The sequence below is a fragment of the Hetaerina americana genome, unplaced genomic scaffold (genome assembly GCF_022747635.1).
Source record: "Hetaerina americana unplaced genomic scaffold, ioHetAmer1.1.p SCAF_8, whole genome shotgun sequence".
Lineage (NCBI taxonomy): Eukaryota > Metazoa > Arthropoda > Insecta > Odonata > Calopterygidae > Hetaerina > Hetaerina americana.
The window spans coordinates 28471718-28491004 of record NW_027287427.1 but is presented as its reverse complement, the minus strand read 5'-3'; the positions used below and the strand labels follow the sequence as shown (position 1 = coordinate 28491004).

Genomic DNA, 19287 nt, shown 5'->3' with positions numbered 1-19287 from the left:
CGTGTTTCCCCAACATGATAACAGATGGCGTATACCGCCAGTCAGAGGTATGGGTGAGTGAAGGAAGGCACGAAGAGCACGATGACCACTTGCTTTAAGGGAAAAAGTGGCGGCATTTGAAATTTGTAAATCGCCGTCATGAATTACATCTTTTCAGTGAACAAACACAAAATATTAAACATGCTCATAATATAGCTCAGACTTCTAATATATGTGTATCAATTTGATATTGACGATCATTTTAATTTTACTTAATTAATTTTGTCTTTCTTTATCGATATATTTTTTCACATTACGTCCTCTATAGCATTTGCCCTGCGAAAATGTTAACTTGAAAAGTGTTATAATGCAAAAATCATTGATACAACATAATCTGCTTATATGTCGTTAATGGAAGTTATGAAATGGCCTTGGATATAGTTTGTTTTACTCTATGTATTTTTCATCTGTACTTACCATCACAATCGTATTTGTACCAACGGTTACGAAAGAATGGCAGTGTTTCATTATTCCCCTATTATTTAAGGAAACGTTTTGAAAAGACGTTAATGCTTTGCAAATGTATACTAATAAATCTTTATCAAAACACTGACCCATAAGTTAAGCGTATATTAGTGGCATTTCTTTTGAAATAATATTTCCGATGTAATACAGGGTGCGGCAACATAACCTTTTTTTTGCGTTTGAAATAAGGAAGTTATGTTGCCGCACCCTGTAAAAAAACATATTATACCAAAAATAATACACATTTTGTACACCGTATTTACAAAAAAGGAAATCTAACAAACAAATGAAAGAGAATCATGAGATATCTAAAAAACTAGGAGTCTCTTCAACATTGCCCACAGAATAGAGGTAAAATACATTATCTCACTTTACATAGATACTCTCATTCTCGTGAGTAGCCTGTCTTAGCATATTCACCCAGCTTTTCCCATTCAATCTTGTTTGAATTACATGTTTTATCAATTATGTCATTGTAAGATGAAGAAGGTGAAGTGGGCTGAAAGTAAAACAAATGAGGACGTGCTAGGTATGGTGGGGAAGGAGAGGGGATTGTTGTAAAAAACAATAAGGGGATAGGATGTATTAATGCGAAGCATATTAATTGACGAAGGAAAGTTGAAGACTGCGATAGAGGGCAGAATGTCAGGCAAAAGAGAAAGGGGAAGCAATAGAATCGGGATGTTGGACGGGAAGAAGGGAGGAAGGAAGTGTACATATGGAGTTGCAGAGGGGTTTATTGTAAAGTAGAATGTTGGGCTGTGTTTTGCTGGGAGAGACGAGAATTGTTTGGTAGCCTGTGTCCATCCAAATCCTATCCAAACCGTTAGATTACCTTTAATAATTATAATTTTAGCCCACATACTAGGGATTTTTGACTGAACGTAATTATATTGTTAAAAAATAATTCACTTTTGTTTCCATGTTCATATGCGTGATTTTTTTTCTTCTTTTTCATCTAATGAAATCCCTAATACTCCAAGAATACTCCAACTCCTAATACTCCAACGTCCGAGAATAGTTCAACTAAATTTTTGGGACGAGCGAGAGCCACATTTCAATATTTTGAGGGATATCCGATGAAAATTTGGCGATGAATCCAAATCTTGGTTTTCGCCCAGTTTGAGATATGAAATAGCGTAAAAGGACAAGTGGGTTCGAAAACCTCGGAAACAACATCGTAAAACCGTATCGAAAATTATTTAAGACTCTAGAATAGGGGAATCGGGGTGGTGGGTCACTAACGCACTGCCTTCCCGTCAAGGGGTCAAGGGTTTGAGTCCTGAAGACGGCAGATGTTTGTCAGTGATATCCCGATCCCTAGTTGAGGTACTTTGCGGAGAGCACTTTGAGTGAGTACGCCGTCCATCGAATGAGACGTTAAAATACGGACCCCTTGGCGCCTTTCGGCTGATGCCGACGCCAGGTTTCTCTCCACCCTTCCTTTACCATTCATTCCTAATGGTTCAAATGATCTTAGCTGGCGATCGCCTCTCCTAAAGCTACTACTACTTTAGAAAAGGCATGATTCATACCACGAACAGGTTAAATTATTTTGTAAAGTATCGTACGAACAGCAATGCAAACGCCCATCCTCAAATTTAAGACTACATGTACCAAATTATGCACTAGTCCGAACAACAAGAAAGATTTGGGTTCAAAAGACATCAAATGAATGTTTTCGGAAATAAAAGTGGAGAAGACTTCCAAAAGAAAAGCGCCGTGAGTGAGAAGAGAAAGGTCAATACAGGGGACCTATTTAAGAACAATTGCTTCTATTCATATTTAAAAATAACTGTTATAAAGGGTTTAAATTAATTAATGATAGGTGTACTAACTCAGGGGACAAATTGCATCGAACTGGTCGAAAATTCTTGAGGATTTAGGGAGTTTCATTGATTAAATATTTTATAGCACTGATTTTCGATAACTTTATCTTACACGAGAAATAAATATTTTAGGCATATTTCTAGATTTTATTACTGAGCGCATTAGAAAATCAATATGATAGGCAAGAGATGTGAATTAATATAGGCACAGCAAGAATTATGGGATTTTTGAGAGGGAGGAAGTTACATCAATTAGTAGTTTTTATGGGAGGCGACCGACAGCTAAGGTCATTTGCACCATTGGGGATGGATGGGAAAGGAAGGGTGGAGAGAAACCCGGCGTCGGCATAAGCCTAATCTGGTCGAAAGACGCCAAGGGGTCCGCAGTTTAACGAAAAATATTTCTAAAATATATTTGTTGTCTCAAGGACTTGAGCCTGGGCCCTCAGGGAAAAGGGTTATTGGAAGAAATGCAAATAAGGCGGGTAAGATAGATGCAGAGCATTTCGATTGGCGATTGAATGCTGAATACTGTGATAGAGAAGAGGATGTTAGGCAAGAGAAGCAGGGGTAAGAAGAAGTTTGTTGGACGGAATGAAAGGAAATAGAATGCTGACGGAATTGAAGAATAGTTTATTGTAGTGTGGAGTGTCAGGTTCTGTCTTGTTAGGCGAAGTTCAGAAATGCTTGACTGCGCAGTCGGTGTCCATTCAGAAAAAGGTAGAACAAAATAGTAAAATACCAAATAATAATAATGAAATAGGTGTATTTCTCCTACGATGTTTCACCTAATCAGAAAGCAGCCGCTATCCGAGTGTTTTATTGCCTCAGTAATTTGTTGTTCCAATTTACCAGAGGAAAATGCCCTATTGAACTTTATGTTAATATAACTCCGACTGTAATGTAATTAAAACCCCTGTAATTTAAATGGTTGTCAGATCAGGACGTCCGGATCATAACTGGTGGCACTGATAATTCACCCAGGAAGAAAATCACTCCTTCCTTTCACCGTTATCTCGTTTTATCGCAGCTATCATTCCACGGATACGACTGTGGTTTTAAGGGCGAGGAGGACAGCCTAAGGGGAAGAGGTGAGTGGGGGTACACCTAATCACAATCACCAGATGAACCAGGACGGACAAAAATATGTGAGGCTCACGCAGCTGTCTGTGATACCCGCACTTAAAAACGAGTCTTAAAACTGGAAGGAACAGTCGAAGCGATCCGTCCGAAATCTGCCGAAACATGCACAGACTAATAATGCTTCTTTTGGCGGTTAATTTGCTGTCACAGGAAGTTTGTTCGCACATAAGGGAATACGAGCTCGGCATGTGCGATCCCACAAAATGGTGGAGACGACGTAGTAACTCGACGGCCGGAGTCTGCACGGCATTCTTCTCCGAAAGTGAAGACGCAACGTTTTTGAACTGCACACTTCCCCTCGAAGGAAAGGAACTCGAGTGTGCATTTCGTAATTCAAGGCGCGAAAACTTGAAAATGGCTTTCGGGGACCCAACAGGGAAGAAGAATATAACCCTTTACCTAGACCACAAGTTCAGCCTCCACTTTGAAGACCCAGGGTTGGTATCGAAAGGGTATAGGGGAAGGATTAGGTGCTCCAGTGCAATTACGATGTCTTACAAGGAAACTCCAAGAGGAAATCGTGCAGAGCACCCTCCTTCTTCGAGCAGAATTTTCAAAGGGCTTCAGCAATATGATGGGATGCCAACCGAGTTTGAGGTGGTGGACTCAGTTCCTATCGGGTATGCCATCGCTGATGACACCTGTATTCAATGTGAAAAAGGGTTAGTGTTCAAATGATTTATCGAAATACAAAAGTTATGTATTTGAAAAGAATATCAAATTATGACTCCTTTCAAGCATTAGTATTCTTCCTGAATGGAGAATAGTTCAGGCTTTCCAAATCTTCTGTAAGGCTTAGCCAATTATTTACTCTTAAATCACTCATGAATTTGATACTATGCAACAATTACGAAAGGTTACTTATCTGATAATAAATAAACATTTTATTTCATGTGCATAGGAAACCACCACTTTGCAGAATCAAAGCAAAGATATGCTGGAAGGAAAATAAAGAAGTGAATAGTAATTCTCCATTTACAGGTAAAGTACTTTCACTTACTTTTTGTCATCTATTAAATAATACAGTATGTGAATTATCAAATCTAAATGCTAAAAATAGAGAATATTTCCATCCATTAAAATTATATTGCTACCATGTTGAATAAAAGACCAGATTGTGATTTTAATACTGGAATTAATCTGCATGCAAAACTGGAGCCATATCAGTAATATAGCCAGTAACATATAATATCATAACTAATAGCAATGAAATATTATGCTGAAAACTGACAAAGGATTTTCTTTTCTTCATCAGGAAAACTTATTGAGGCATCAGTTGAAAATGTACTCTTTGCCAACCATGGCCAGGCAACAGATATAAGTCCACTCAAATTTGAGACTAGAGATCTTTCTAAAATATTTAATATTAGCAGCAATATTATAGACTATAACAAAGTTAATAGGTGGGAAGCAGTATTTTCTGTTATGTCTCACTTTAAAAACATTAATGCATTGAATATTTCTGGTTCACCCATACAGTATTTTGGGTCTGCAATTCTGATGGAATTGCATCAGCTAAGGGAACTGACTGCTTCTAGTTGTACCATCAGGATAATAGATGATGGTGCTTTCAAACACAATATACTGTTGGCATTCATTGATTTATCTAAAAATGAACTCAATACTTTACATTCAGATTTATTCAAAGATCTCAAACACCTCATTCATCTTGATCTTTCTCACAACAAATTTACAACTGGACAAGGCTTTGACTTTTATAAGCATGCTGAATGGCCAACTTGTGGAATACAGCTATTGGATATGTCGTCGAATGCACTGGAAAGAGCAGCTAATCTGGTAACAAATATTCATAAAATTTAATTTTATGAGGTCCGGGACCAAAAGTTGATGCTTGAAAAATGATCCAAATTATAAATATGTTCCTAAATATTGTTTTAAGCAATGAAATTAAGAGTAATATTTCTAGAAGAATGAATTTTTAGTGTATCTTAGTATATTTTTTATAGTGATATCCACACAAGAGGTTAAAATTTCCAGACAATTTTTCTCATTGAGGTTATCCTAGGAGAAAATATTAAGTTGTACCTCATATATTCTATTACCACTTGGATCAATTTTCTCTGCATTGCAACAAATCACTGATATTTTTATTCCCACTCCTTGATTTGTGAGCATATCATAACTTCTACTTCAGCTATAATTTTATCATTGGCTTATGAAAATAGATATGAATTTCAATGATTAATTTAAAAAGTAGATTAAATTAATGATATAGTCTGTTCTATCAACATTATGGCAGTTATTAGTAAATTATATTATATTCAATGTATACTCAAAGTAGGCATTTTTTGACCAGTAGATTGCCCATTAATCAAGCTATATTACTTGATGAGAAGATTGATGCTTGTATTGATGATCATTGGTTTACTTAGGTAATATTACTTATGTTGTAATATATAATGCTATTTCTTGCTACAAAGCAAGGAGCTTATCATCAACATTATATTATGTGAGCATTAATTCTTTTTCCATGCTGAAAATGCCATACAAACCACAGCTATCAACATGAAGGTTAGTTTGATTAGTGAGGGTAGAGCTCACCTAGTGCTAAACATAATGATGGGCAAAATTTTCAGTTAATTATTGAGAATTGGGCTTCAATGCCTATGAAAATCTCATCCTACAAGATTAGCCAATACTGAAGAGGACCTGAAAAACCTTCAACTATTTTCTTGGAAAACAAGAAGTGGAAAACTATTTTGGTTTTATTGAGTAATGAGGCCAGTAAAGATGCTATTTAGGAAGCGCATGATGTGATCTGTATTTTGACATCTAATTCTATCAACGCAGTGCCAAATAGCTCCAAGAGAATATTAGTGGTAGATGCTGTTAACTGGAGTTATCTGGGTTTGAATTAAGTTAAATCTTCCATGGTGAAATTGGGTTTAATAATGAAATACATGGCTTATGCTAGATAACTCTAAGACTAGATGGCTGAGAATTTCCAATATTTCCTCGAGTTTATCTTTGTATGCTTACTAAAAGACATATCATAATTGCTGAGCAGTTATTATTCCAGTATCATTATATGATCATAGAGGGTTAAAAGACATGATGGGAAGTAACACAGGTGCTTAAGACAAAATTCTTCAAGAATGACCCATCTGTTTGCAAAAAAAGACAAGATAGAATTTGGAAATACAGATCATTAACAGGAAAATACATACAGTGAATCAGATGAAAGGTTTGAAATGTAAATTGAGCATCAAAAGGTGTAAGAGTTAAAAAAAATCATTCAGAGGAATTATAGAAGAAAAATAGGACTATACGAGTGTCAAGTGGGGGTTTTTAAAGTCCCAAATGAAATGATGAGAGCAGTTAAAAGAGGAAGGACATGGAGACTATACATTACTGAAGAGATGATTAGGAAGGATGCTGAGGGAGGAAAGGAAATGAAAGAATGTAAATACAGAATTATGCATAAGAATTTACAAGGAGATGGGTAAATGGAGGCACAATGGGTAAATGGAGGAACATAGAAAAATAACAAAAGATGTAGGCATTTATTTTGTTAATAAGTATTACTATTACTCTCATTTTGTAAAATTTGGCATGCATAATATGTATTATTGATATTCTGCTATATATTACCAATTACACTCACATAACTTTAGCCAAATATTCCATTGAGATACCATTTTTCATACAGCCATGCATCAATAGTGCCAATCCCTTATATTAATGCCTGACCCTACTTTTATTGGAGCTGCCTAGAGGGAAAAATGTTGGAACTTCAGGTTCCACAGAAGACAATTATCACTGAATTTTTTGGTTCATTAAGTTTTTACATTTTGAATTGATCTTCCAGCTTTCTTTTATTTTTCTCAATGGAGGAAGTTAAGTCTAAAAATATCCTTGCAACCTATAAGGCTATCTCTCGACTTCCACACATACAGATTGTAGATTCATGTAGTCAGTTAGATCCAAAAACTTAAATCTAGTTTACTCAGATTGCTCATTTTATAAATCTCTTATCAACCATAGCTATACCAAAATAATTACAAAATTATTCAGGCTCTTTGCACTCAAATAAATTAGTATATTTATTTCTATATTTTTCTTTAACCTACAGGTTGGATTTGGATGTAAAGTTAAACGTATTGATCTGGCAGAAAATTTACTTAAGGATGTGTCAGGAATGACTACAGGCAGATGGATAAATGAAATTAATTTGTCAGGAAACAGAATTACCACCTTATCTCAATCTTCATTAGAAACTCTTGATAAATTGAAATATGTAAATCTAACAAATAATCTGTTTGATTGTGGTTCCTGTAATCTCTTGAAATTCCAAATTTGGCTGAATTCCTCGGGCCGAAAAATTCTCTCTACACCACCAGAGGACTTAAGATGTTCCTTTCCAGCACATCTAAGACAACAGTATGAGTATTTTATTTTCATAATTACTTCTGCTTAATCACAGAAAATTTTTGAATTTTAATGGATATGATAGATCACTTATTGTTAATATATATATTTACAGGAAGAAAAAGGTGCTAGAAGTGCCTTATGATTCAAGGTTTTGCTTGGGTCAGTTCCATGCCAATTCGGAGACAGTATTATTCCAACTAGAAACAATAAATCAATTCATTTTTTTATTTTTGGTAACAATTATCATTACTCTCATCACTTCTATTCTCTCCATATATCATCAGGAATTGTTTAAGTCAATGGGAAACATTATAAAAAATGCAATATCAAAAAGGAAGAAAGAATTCATTTATGATGCCTCAATCTCATACAGGTAGGTATTTAGTTTTTAGGCCAGAATGATTTGAAATATTGCTTAAAAAATAATGTTGTTCTTGTTCTTTAGTAAATTTAACAGTAAAAAACAATTTACTTGCCAACCATGATGATAATCATAAATGAAAGTGATAGGTATGATGCCATTCAAATTTTCAACTTGCTCCAACTAGTAAGTATGCATGCACTGTGACTGTAATTTTGCAATTGATATAATGCAAATAGTGATACTATACCTATCAGGAAATAAAATACAAATTTGGAAAACTTGTATTGTAAACATGTAAGGGGTTTTTACAATTTTCGTGGAAGTCAGTGAAATATAGTATATTCTGAAAATTTTGGATCACTTCTTCATAATATTTTGTTTGAAGATCAGATCAAATGTTTGTTTAGAACTTATAACTTTTAATATTATGAACAGTCAAGGGCAGGAAATGGGCAAAAAATAATAGGCTTAGAAAGGAAATACATTTAATACAATTTAGTATCTCTCTGGCAGAAGATGAATACCGCCAATCAGCTAACCTCTACCAATTTCAGGGTACAGAGAACATTTTTGGGTATTGCTCAGTAGTATATTCATGCTAAAATAACTTGACAAAATGAAATAAAATATTATTAGCTTTAAAACAGTATAGTATTAAAATAGCCTGGGATATAGCACCTTATAGGTTTTTTTTAATATGTTCCTGTTTAATTTAATCTTCTTATTTATTTTACAATTATTTTCTTGATTTTTTGCGTGTAAACATTACTTACAAACAAATTTTTCTGACCCAGTCAATCATGATCAAGCAAAATAAATCAAGTCAATAAATATTTAATTGAAAAACTTTCAGAAACTTTGCAAGCATACTTAATTTTTTCAGAAATTATGTTGCACCCAGAATTTTAACTTTTACGTCACTTGGGGTTATTCATCAATATTTCCTAACACCTGCTGTGTCATGGGTTCAAATCCTACTTAATATTTTAGGTAGAAAAACAAGTGTGCACCAAGTTTTGTTAGTGTCTCAGTGACAAAGTAGCATAAATAATTAGTTTTAAGCTGATTTTTTAAATACAAAAAGGTCTTTTAAAATTTGACAGTCACTATAGATTCAAAGCAGAAGTGGTTGAATCAAATTTTTTCTTCAAGCACAATTGAGAGAATGATTGCCTAAGTCAATTTTACTTACGATCAAGCCATACTGAGACAGCAAAGGGGTTGAGTCATTATTAAAGTACTTTACAGAAACAATGCAAGGAATGCAACAGGTTGAGGATTAAGCCCATGTACTTAGAAACTATTTTAGATGAATGAGAACATCATAATGGAGAAATTAGAAGAAGACTAGCGAAAGAGAAATTTCTAAGAACAAGAGAATTGATGATGGGTATACTGAATAAATATGTGAAGAAATTATTAATAAAGACTTAATAATGGAGGATAGTGTTACATGGATGTAAGACATGGTCTCTGAGTCGGAAGGATAAGTATAGATTTTGGGAGCTTTGAGATGTGAATGTAGCAGAGAACGGAGAAAATAAGTTGGATGGAGAGGAAGACCAATGACAAGGAATTGAATAAGGTGGCTAAAGAGTGAGAGTAACTGGGGCAAATTCAACAAAGACAGAGGATATTACTTTTTTGAATTTTCCGCATTTTTAATCTATTGAAGGAAATAGTAAAATGCGGTATGCTGACACCCATGATAGAAAAGAAAACCTTGGGAAAGTAGACTAAAGGTAGGATTAGAGTAGGCTTATTTGACAGAATGATGGCAGGCAGATGTAATGAATAAATGAGGAAATAAAAAGGAGTTTCCAATGATATATAGAAATAAACAGTCGCTAGGGACCCTTCAAAACTTATCTTTAAAAAAGGTAAAATACTCTGATTTATTGGTAGCCGAGAAAATCATGTCCTAGCTTATAGTCGACATTCACTTGGAACTTGGAATCAACTATTAATTTTAAATGTCATTATCTTGGTCTTTTTCACTAAATGATTTCCTTCGTGGACACCAATTTGGCTCCTAGAGTTTTTTCTCTGGATGAACTCAGTACAAAGCTATTGATACATTAATACATGAGCCGCTAACCAGATTCTAATGAAATTTCAATCATAGAGCATTGGGATGAAGTACCATTTATTGTAATGAAATTCCAATTACCCATTGAAAAAGGCTTAGTAGAAACCATTACAGGAGTTCTTATTCTAACATAATACTATGGGCACCAGAAAATTAAGTTCATGATAATGCTATTCAAATGGTATGAACTAATTTTTCGTTTGAATTATAGTACAAGTGATGAGTCATGGGTACTTCATGAACTCCGACCTGCTTTGGAAGATGGTGAGCAGAAGTACAAACTGTTTCTGAATGAAAGAGAATTGATTCTAGGAAAAGTCATGAAGCAGTACATGAAGACATCAATGGACAGATGTAGAAAGTCCATTGTAATATTATCCAAGGATTTCATGGACAGTGAGGTACGTAACAATTTACTTTAAAGTTTTCATTAATAAGTTTTTGTGAAAATCTTGGTTGTAGGCATAGCCAGGCTTTTATTTAGGATGAAGAATGCGCTTTAAGGGGTGCTAATTTGCAACAAATATGAACAACTGAGGACCATTAATGGCCTTTAATTACTCAGATAGATTATTAACACCAAATATTTCTTTTATATAAATCATCATTTCACTCTTTACTTAAATTTTATAATCTATTCACTGAAAATATTTTGTGTGCATTTTCAAATATAGCAATATCTATGTGGCTCAAGAAACTTCAGGTTGGTTTCATGGAATCAAAAAGGAGGGAAGGGGACACCACCAAGTATTTTTTTTCCATTTTGCTTTAACCTACAAGTATAGAGATGATTGGAAGCATTTGATTGATATTTCAACTTCTTAGTTGCAATTGAAAATTAATTGGCTAGGTCTGTAAAATGTTAAATTTGGTAAAGGCTTGCCGAATATTATTTCTCAATTAGGAAAGATTTGAGAGCAATACCACACACCATTCAGCGTCTACCTTAAAACCAGGGGTTTCCAAACTTTTTCATATTCTTTCCAAAAAAAAATAAGCTAATAACTATAAAGAATAAAGAACTGACAAAAACAATGAAAAGATACATGAATTACCAATAATTTTGACAAGACACTGATAGCACTTAGTTCATAGATGAACTAATTACAATAATAAAATATGAAAGGCAAAGATATGAGATATTGACTGGATATAAATATTCAAGAAATAAGTTATATTTTTATAATGTGGTTAAAGACTCACTGTCATCACATCTCTGAAGGATCTCTATGTATTTGCAGTGGGAAGGTGGATGCACTTAACTTAGGTATACATGCAGATACTTTATTCTGTTTTAAGTACCCAAATATAATGCAGAACCAATACTAATCTTAAGGTGTCAGACATTCCTAACTCAAGGTTAAAGCTCCTCTCAGGTAATTGGATGATAAGGTAACAATTAACCCAATGCATACCATAGATTCTAAAATAGAATATTCAGTCAAAACTAATAAGTAATTATAGATGATACTCGTTCATTTGAAAAATGCTATACCTGGAGTTTACCCTTCTACCACTGAGAGCTTTGCCAAAATTATATAATTATTATGTAATTTGAAAGAAAAGTGCTCAGGACTAACAATTCCTGCAGCAATGGAGTAAGTGGAAAATGCCAATGAAAACTAAGATTTTAACTTTAGATTTTCATTATATCTTGCAGCAGAAAACTTGGGAAAACTGGGCTTCGAATACTCACCTAGAAAATTTAATATTAATTGCTCGAGAGGAGCTCAACAGAGACGACATGCCACACAATTTAAAATCTGTGATAAAAGCTGTGACATATCTTGAATGGCCAACCAAATCACCTTCTTGTATGCAAGAGACTGTGAATACTATGGCAGATGATTACTCGGTCCAAAAAAATGAACTTGAACTTGAAAAAACAGATATTTCATATAAGCATCTGCTAGAAATATTTTGGAAAGACCTGCTGAAAGCATTAGGGGACAGTATATTTTTCGATACTACAGTTAAAAAAGATGTGGAATATGTGTGTGAACCCCATGGATCTCCAGCAAAAAAGCATTGAAAGTGAAAGAATTGCCGCCCAGAAAAGGAAAAACATGCTAGAAGAGGCAGAGGAGATTATTCAGTGAATAATGACCTGTTCAGTGAAAATGATGAATATTTCCATGACAATTTACCTGTATAAAAATGCATTTATTATTGTGGAAAACATATTAAAATCAATTTTGCTTTTAATGTCACAATTTTATTTTGTAAATATCCAATTAGATAACTAACATATGAACTTTTGAAATGGATTAGGTTTTGAAAACAAACAACAAACATGCATTAACCATTTATAGAGAATGAGTGATGAGCCAAGTATTACTGCCACAAGCCTTAGTATTAACACATCAAAAGTACGCCCCATTTCATTCACACTTTATCTTTACTTCATTTCAACCCACTCCATCTCATTATCTCAAAAGACATTTAAGCCCATGCTTTGAATTTCCACTTACAGCTCCCTTCTATTCTCCTGCAGCCACTTAGATGTTCACTCATTTCAGACTCCCATCTTATTGTTTGCCATATATGACATTTGATATAAAATGTGGCATTATAAGGAGCCAACATTAACTCAAATGCGATCTCATTTCAAGTGAATTAAACACCACAACATAATGCTTGAGATGTAGTTCTTTCAGATGCCTTAATCTCTTGCATTATACCAGTGATCCACCTTCTTGTACCTTAACAAAGTTGAATTTAGGAAACAATATTACGTTCAAATTTAATTTTTGGTGAAAATTATATTTGATATGTCAAATCAAATCAAATGTAATTTTCAGCAATCAATGATCAAATATAATTTTCACCAAAAATTAAATTTGATAATTAATTAATGAGAGGGACGAAAATTAGCTTTACAGATTCATCATTCAGTCTCATTGTTCAATCATTGGACGCAAGTTAACTTTTAGTAAAGTATGTGTTGACACAACTTCTTCCGCTCTTGGAGTTTCACAACTCCACCTTCGGCTTAACTGGTGCATTCATTTGCGAAATGGCTATTAATTGATCCGGTATTCGGTGTTGCCTAACGACGACGCTTGACGTGTCACGGCTTTACGCCACCATGATAATATTATCACGTGCGCTCAGAAAATGGGTTTAACGGGAGATAATCTCGTTAAGCTTTGGAAAAAGCGTTCATCCATGGTGGAAGAACGTCAGTTTCCGCTGCAATGCTTTAAAAAGTAATTGGATGACGTTCTTAGTGTGGACACAACTCTCAATAAAAGTCTGAGGTGAAGCGGTTGGACGGGAAGAATTTTTTCATTTTTATGCGATCACCGTGATAGTTGTGAGGACGAGAATTCACTCACAATGTTCCAATTACTTGATCAAAATGTCATTCCTTTCGTGAGCAAAAGCTAAAAGATTTGTGGCCTTTTTTTAATGATGGTGTTAACATGTCTCTTGATTTTCACGCCGATATTGTTGTCTCAAAATCAGCAACCCCTTAGGCACCATTAGTTATTAAAAACGAGGGTAAGTCAATGAATAAATCGCAAAACTGGATAGAGACCATAATAATCAAAGTAACTTCCTGAAATTGATTACAATTTTCTACATATTCACTCTGTTCATTTAGACATCCCATTTCTTTATAAGTCCTTGATAGCCGGCAGCAAAGAAGTCCTTTGTTTGCTGTTGCAGTCAACGGGTAACCCCTTGTGGACTATGGTATAATCATTTTCAATTCGTCGGCCACCCAAACGATGTTTTAGGGACTCAAACAGATGAAAATCCCTGGGGCTAAGTCGGGATTGTACGGTGAATATTAAAAGAGTTACCGATGAAATTTTCAAAACAGCTCCTGCGCTTGTCTTTCGACTGTGCACGACTTATTTAATGACATATCCTTGTAATTTACAATCGCAAAAGTTAATTTTATCAGTTTCAGTCATAACCAGGAGGAAACTACGCATATTAAAAGCAAAAATTACAATTTAAAAGAAATAACGCTGGTCTGCGTAATATATTAACTTCACATTAAAAATTGCTTGGAAGCGTAAGCATTTACATATTTCTGGTTTTGATGCTCTGCTCGGGCACTATCTTCAGGGCAAGAGCACTCTTCAACGTAGGGCACTCTTGCCCTGAAAAAGATGCCTGAGACGAGATCGAAAGGTCGGCAAGAGTGGAGCCACTCGCCCGGTAGAAGACCCGAGAGGAATTTCTGCACGCAATACGCCGAGAAAGCACCAGATCTCACTTCATGGAAAAATAAAAAAGCTCTTTTTGAATATCCTTGGTTCATCAATCTTGGGTGCTTTAGCTTTTGTATTGGCCGAGTTAATTATTCAAGTATTTTTTTGCACTCGCAGGATGTAGTTCACGGACCATTTCACTAAACAGGGAGAAGGTTTGGTTAAATTTTGCCTACGTCATAGTCGCATGACAGAAGTCGAAAAAGTTAATTGGTGTCTCAGGTAAAAAATGAATCGGACACAGAGCTTGAAACTTGCGGAAACTGCTTGAAATAGCGGGAAGATATCCTAAGTAAGTTCATCTTCGGAGAGAGCATTTTTCGTATTATAAAGCTCCTAGTGTGATCTAATGGTCTATTCTAGCCGGATATAGTTAATTAAATCTCCATCCTAGGTAGCTAAACATGCACGTAGTCTTTGTTTTTCTTATTAATTGCCATTGTTTTTCAAGGAAAACGTTAAAGTATTTTTTCCTTATGCCACATTATATGAATAAGGCAGTTTTTCTTTTAAAATTTACAAAAGTATATTTTTTAACTAGACAAATAAATTCACAAATGTCATTTTAGTTATCCATTTAAAAAATATTTACTCAAACAGATCATTGTCCGACCGCGGTTAGGTCATATTCGGGTCAACATTAGTCTGGTGTGTATTCACCCCCTGCCATATACCTTAGCGGTGGCTTGCATAGTACTACAATATCAAAGAATATCAAAAACGGAAATACAATTGTGACAAGGACGGTGGACGTTCATGGCTCAGGAGGCGATCACTTCGTCAGTGAGGGTTCGTCTGCTTACGAAGGGTATCCTCTTGGCCCCTTAATGACAATCGTCCGTGATTGCCCGCATTTTATTTCCTATTATCTATTTTAGTAACTATATTTGAACAAACGAACGTCAGCTGACTTAAGGGTGAAGTAATTCTTATTTGTTTACGTAATATACATATATGTACATAAATATTCATACATACTATATACGTTCATAACTGTAGGTATATAAGAAGTTCTCCTAGGCATTACGATAATAAGAGGGTAATAATTCGAAATATCAAAATTTCAGGGTCTTAAGAGGTTGGCCTACTGATTTATTTCTAATAAAATCTTGACATATCTTACATAAGCCACGGGCGAGTTTTATATAGTACTGCTGCAATGCCATTTCATAAAAAAGAATAAGAAATTACGACGCAGAGGAGTTTAAAAAAGTAATAACCTAATTTTTTAAAGTCGATATATCAGTAACAGCGATTTCGCCGCAAAAAATAATTTTTATAAAATCTCAATTAATATATATATATATATATATATATATATATATATATATATAGTATAGTTTCTTTTTGAAACGTTATCTCAAGGATAAAAAAATCTGAGATTCCGCTGGTTCAATAATGAATACAAAAAAATTTTAAAAACAAAAAGCTTCTTTCTCACAGTTGAATCTAATAAATTCATGCCAACACACGAAATGACTTTCCATTGCAGAAAAGCATCGTAGGACTAGTCTTAAATCTCAGATACATAGGTTCTCAACAGTAAGCAGAAATTTCAAAGAAAATAATAATTTAGAACACTAATCTAGTATTAAACAAATAATGTTCAGGAATTATCAAAACCAAGAAATCTGAAAATTTTGCCATTCCCGTAAACCAATCCGGAGATCTTCAGATGGCAAAAAAACATCGGCACTTGTTGCCTTAACAGTAAGGGATAGAGGATGGGAAAGAAACTGAAATATAGCTAATTGTCAAATTTGGTATATGATTTTAAACAGGTCGCTGTCACACGCACTCACTGTGTGTGTAGAAGAACACTCCTGAGTTCACCACACAAACGCATGGAAACAGCCAGTGAAACCAGGAAAATTCGATATCAATAAACGATGATTTAATATTAGTTTAAATGATATAATTTCCGTACTGCGTGCAGATACCTCCCTCTGTGGTGCGCTATGAATTCATGAACATAGCCTTGACCTTATTAACGGACTCTTGGAAATCTCACGCGGATAATCCGTGGAACGGAGTTTTCCGAGGCGTAGTGTCAGCTGTTAGCAAGGCGACACCCGTAGCGGAGGAGGTGAAACGAAAACATACACACCCGAGGCACGTAAAAATCCCCCGCAAAAAGGTGCCGCTGCGTCGCCACAAGCACGCCCTCCCCTGAGCTCGGGCTCGTCGTAGGAGGTGCTTTCTTTTATTCCGCTCTAAAATAGGAGGGTAAGCATGCGTATATTTCGAACAGCTCGGTTACCTCCGGGAAGCATTTGTGTCTTCGTTCCTCTTCCATTGACTGATCCGTGAGGAAACACTCCGCTCCTTCGTTTACCATGTATTTTTTGGTGGCTCATACTCCGTTCCCTTTCTGCTCTAAAAGAACACATAATCAAATGAAAACCGAACACCCGCTACAACAGCCAGTCCGTGCACCAACAAGGACATAGCTCAACAACTGCGTGCACCTGTGAATTGTCACTATGCAGTTCTCCTACTACAGCGATGACAATATTGATACGTAAAAATCTTACTTCTGGCTTTTAGCGGACAGTGGTTTATGGCGGGTGTTCGGATTTCATTTCACTCCCTCTAGTAGATATGTTAACAATCTCCATTCCTACTATAACTAATCAACACCAATTTCCAACTTTGAAACGTTCTCTTATTTATTCTGGCGAGAATTACATGAAGAATACATTTACGGTCCAACGATACTGCCAATGCTAGTGGAACTAAAATATTATTTCATAAGAGAAGTTTTCATATGATTGGTTGACAAGAATGAAAGAAAAGGAATCCACAGGTATTTCTTCAGGGGAGATAATATTTTTCGATAAATATCTACTCTTTTTGGAAAAAATTTGGAATATAAGATGCAAATGTCTTCAGCATTTATAGCTACATACCTGTATATCAATACATCTCTCAATACACAAGCCTCCCTGGGTACCCGCAGCTCCACCCAAGCTATGAGATTTTTCGGGTACCAGATCTTCCTGGGAAACCATAACCGGCACAGGGAAAGGAACTGCCCCCCCTAACCTGATGTGTGAATTTCACACGCCGTCGGGCTTAGTACTGGGTGAACTCTATCATCACTTACCAAACCGACCTACGGGTTGATCACTGTGTTTATGGTTTTTTTATATCAAAACATGCAAAATTGAAAATACCACTTTGTTTAAAAGTGATCCCGTCACCATTTCGTGTCTTGCGTTTGGACACCACAACTTTATTTTGTTCACAAAATATGTTTACTAATGTACGGTTATCGAGAAGATAGGAAAAGATGAACACTTACAAAATAATACGATGCGTTTATAATTTCGAATTTGAGGAATTTTCCTCTCCATCACCCTTTTGGCGCATCCTCGAGGGAAAAACGAAGAGGAGAAAGAGATTTTGTAGAGAGTGATGCTGTATCCTTCGAAATGGGGTGTGCGGATAGAAGACGAAGGCGAGGATAGGAGTGGTTCGAGGAAGTGGTGGGAGGAGGGGAACTTGTGCGCAAAGGAGAGGATGCATGGAGAAATGAGGGAGGAGTGAGGTTTCAGAAAAGGAACGTCGCTTGCTTGCCTGCAGGGGGGATATCACTTTCCCCTGCACGGAATCCGCTCTGAAGGTGACGTTCTCAAAGTCGTGCATGAGAGAGAAAGAAAGATCTAGAAGGATAGAGAGAGAGGTGTAACCGTGAGTCAAGGCCAAGGTCACAGTGAAAGTTCTCGCGAATGGATAAGTGCCTACGTCGTGTATGTGAGAGGAGAGAAGTGGGTAGGAAGAGTCGGTTTGAGGTATGGGGAGGCGGGGAGAGGAGTGAGGGAGAGACGACTTGAGTGTGAAGGAGGATACGCTGGGAGGAAATGGGAAGGGAAAAAAATGGTACGAAGGTAGAACAAGGGGCCCACGGTATGCGCGAACAACGCTTTGAAAATCGACGCGGGTGTCTCACATGAAATGAGTCGCCCGAAGGGTTAAAACCATGCTGATGAATCTCGTAGATTTTTACACGCGCTGTGTCGGGGGGTGGTCTCATACTTTAATTTAACGTCCGACAGAAGGTTTTTGGCACCCTCAGAAAATAAAAACGGGCGAAGATTTGGAAAAAAACCCTCCTACCTCCGGAAGTTGGATTCGAATCGTTTGGACAAATTAGTGGTTCGTACCGCATCGTCACCGCCAAACTGTTTGCCGCACGAAACTGATGGCTTTTTTCATTTCACGTTCAATTAATCTCGCGAGACAATTCCGGGAAAAAGCAGACTTCATATGAAATTACTTTTTGGAAGAAACTCAAATAATTACTAAACATTAGTTAGACGGTTTATCGAGGCGTTCACATAGAATGACGACCAAGAGCAAGGAAGAAAAATGAGAATGATAATGAAGGGATATCATGCTACATATTATTGCTGGGTGAACCTTAGGTGAGTTATTTTAATCTTAAGAAATGCACTCAAGATCGAATTCTAGAATGTCGGAAAGGGAAGCCACAAATAATTTCGCCAATTCAGAAGGTGTTTGCTACTTCCAGTGATTTTTCAGAAAGCGTAATCGTATATTATATTTAGGACTGTTAATAGGTCGGTGAGAAACTAAATTGAATTGATATACTAAACTCACCCTCATTCCTAAAAACTGACTACTGAGAATTGGAATAGTAAGGACTGTTTTGATTCCATCAGTTAGAGCGAAATGACTGTTTCCATAGTCTTTAATGGCTTGAAGGCTAAAAAATCA

At 35.8% G+C, this 19287-nt stretch overlaps 1 protein-coding gene and 1 long non-coding RNA gene across 2 annotated transcripts; one reads left to right on the top strand and one right to left on the bottom strand.

The window, feature by feature from the left end:
* Positions 1-7: 7 nt before the first annotated feature.
* On the bottom strand, positions 8-17907 carry LOC139697753 (uncharacterized). The gene is made up of 3 exons (XR_011702814.1): positions 17852-17907; positions 3975-4117; positions 8-92 (listed from the first exon to the last, which is right to left on the bottom strand). It is a non-coding gene; the product is annotated as an uncharacterized lncRNA (long non-coding RNA).
* Positions 4383-12369, top strand: LOC139697900 (toll-like receptor 2). The gene is made up of 6 exons (XM_071596763.1): positions 4383-4457; positions 4732-5273; positions 7570-7877; positions 7981-8241; positions 10533-10722; positions 11982-12369. The coding sequence occupies exons 2-6, from the start codon at positions 4902-4904 to the stop codon at positions 12351-12353; spliced, it is 1503 nt and encodes a 500-aa protein (XP_071452864.1). The 5' UTR covers positions 4383-4457; positions 4732-4901; the 3' UTR covers positions 12354-12369.
* Positions 17908-19287: the final 1380 nt, after the last annotated feature.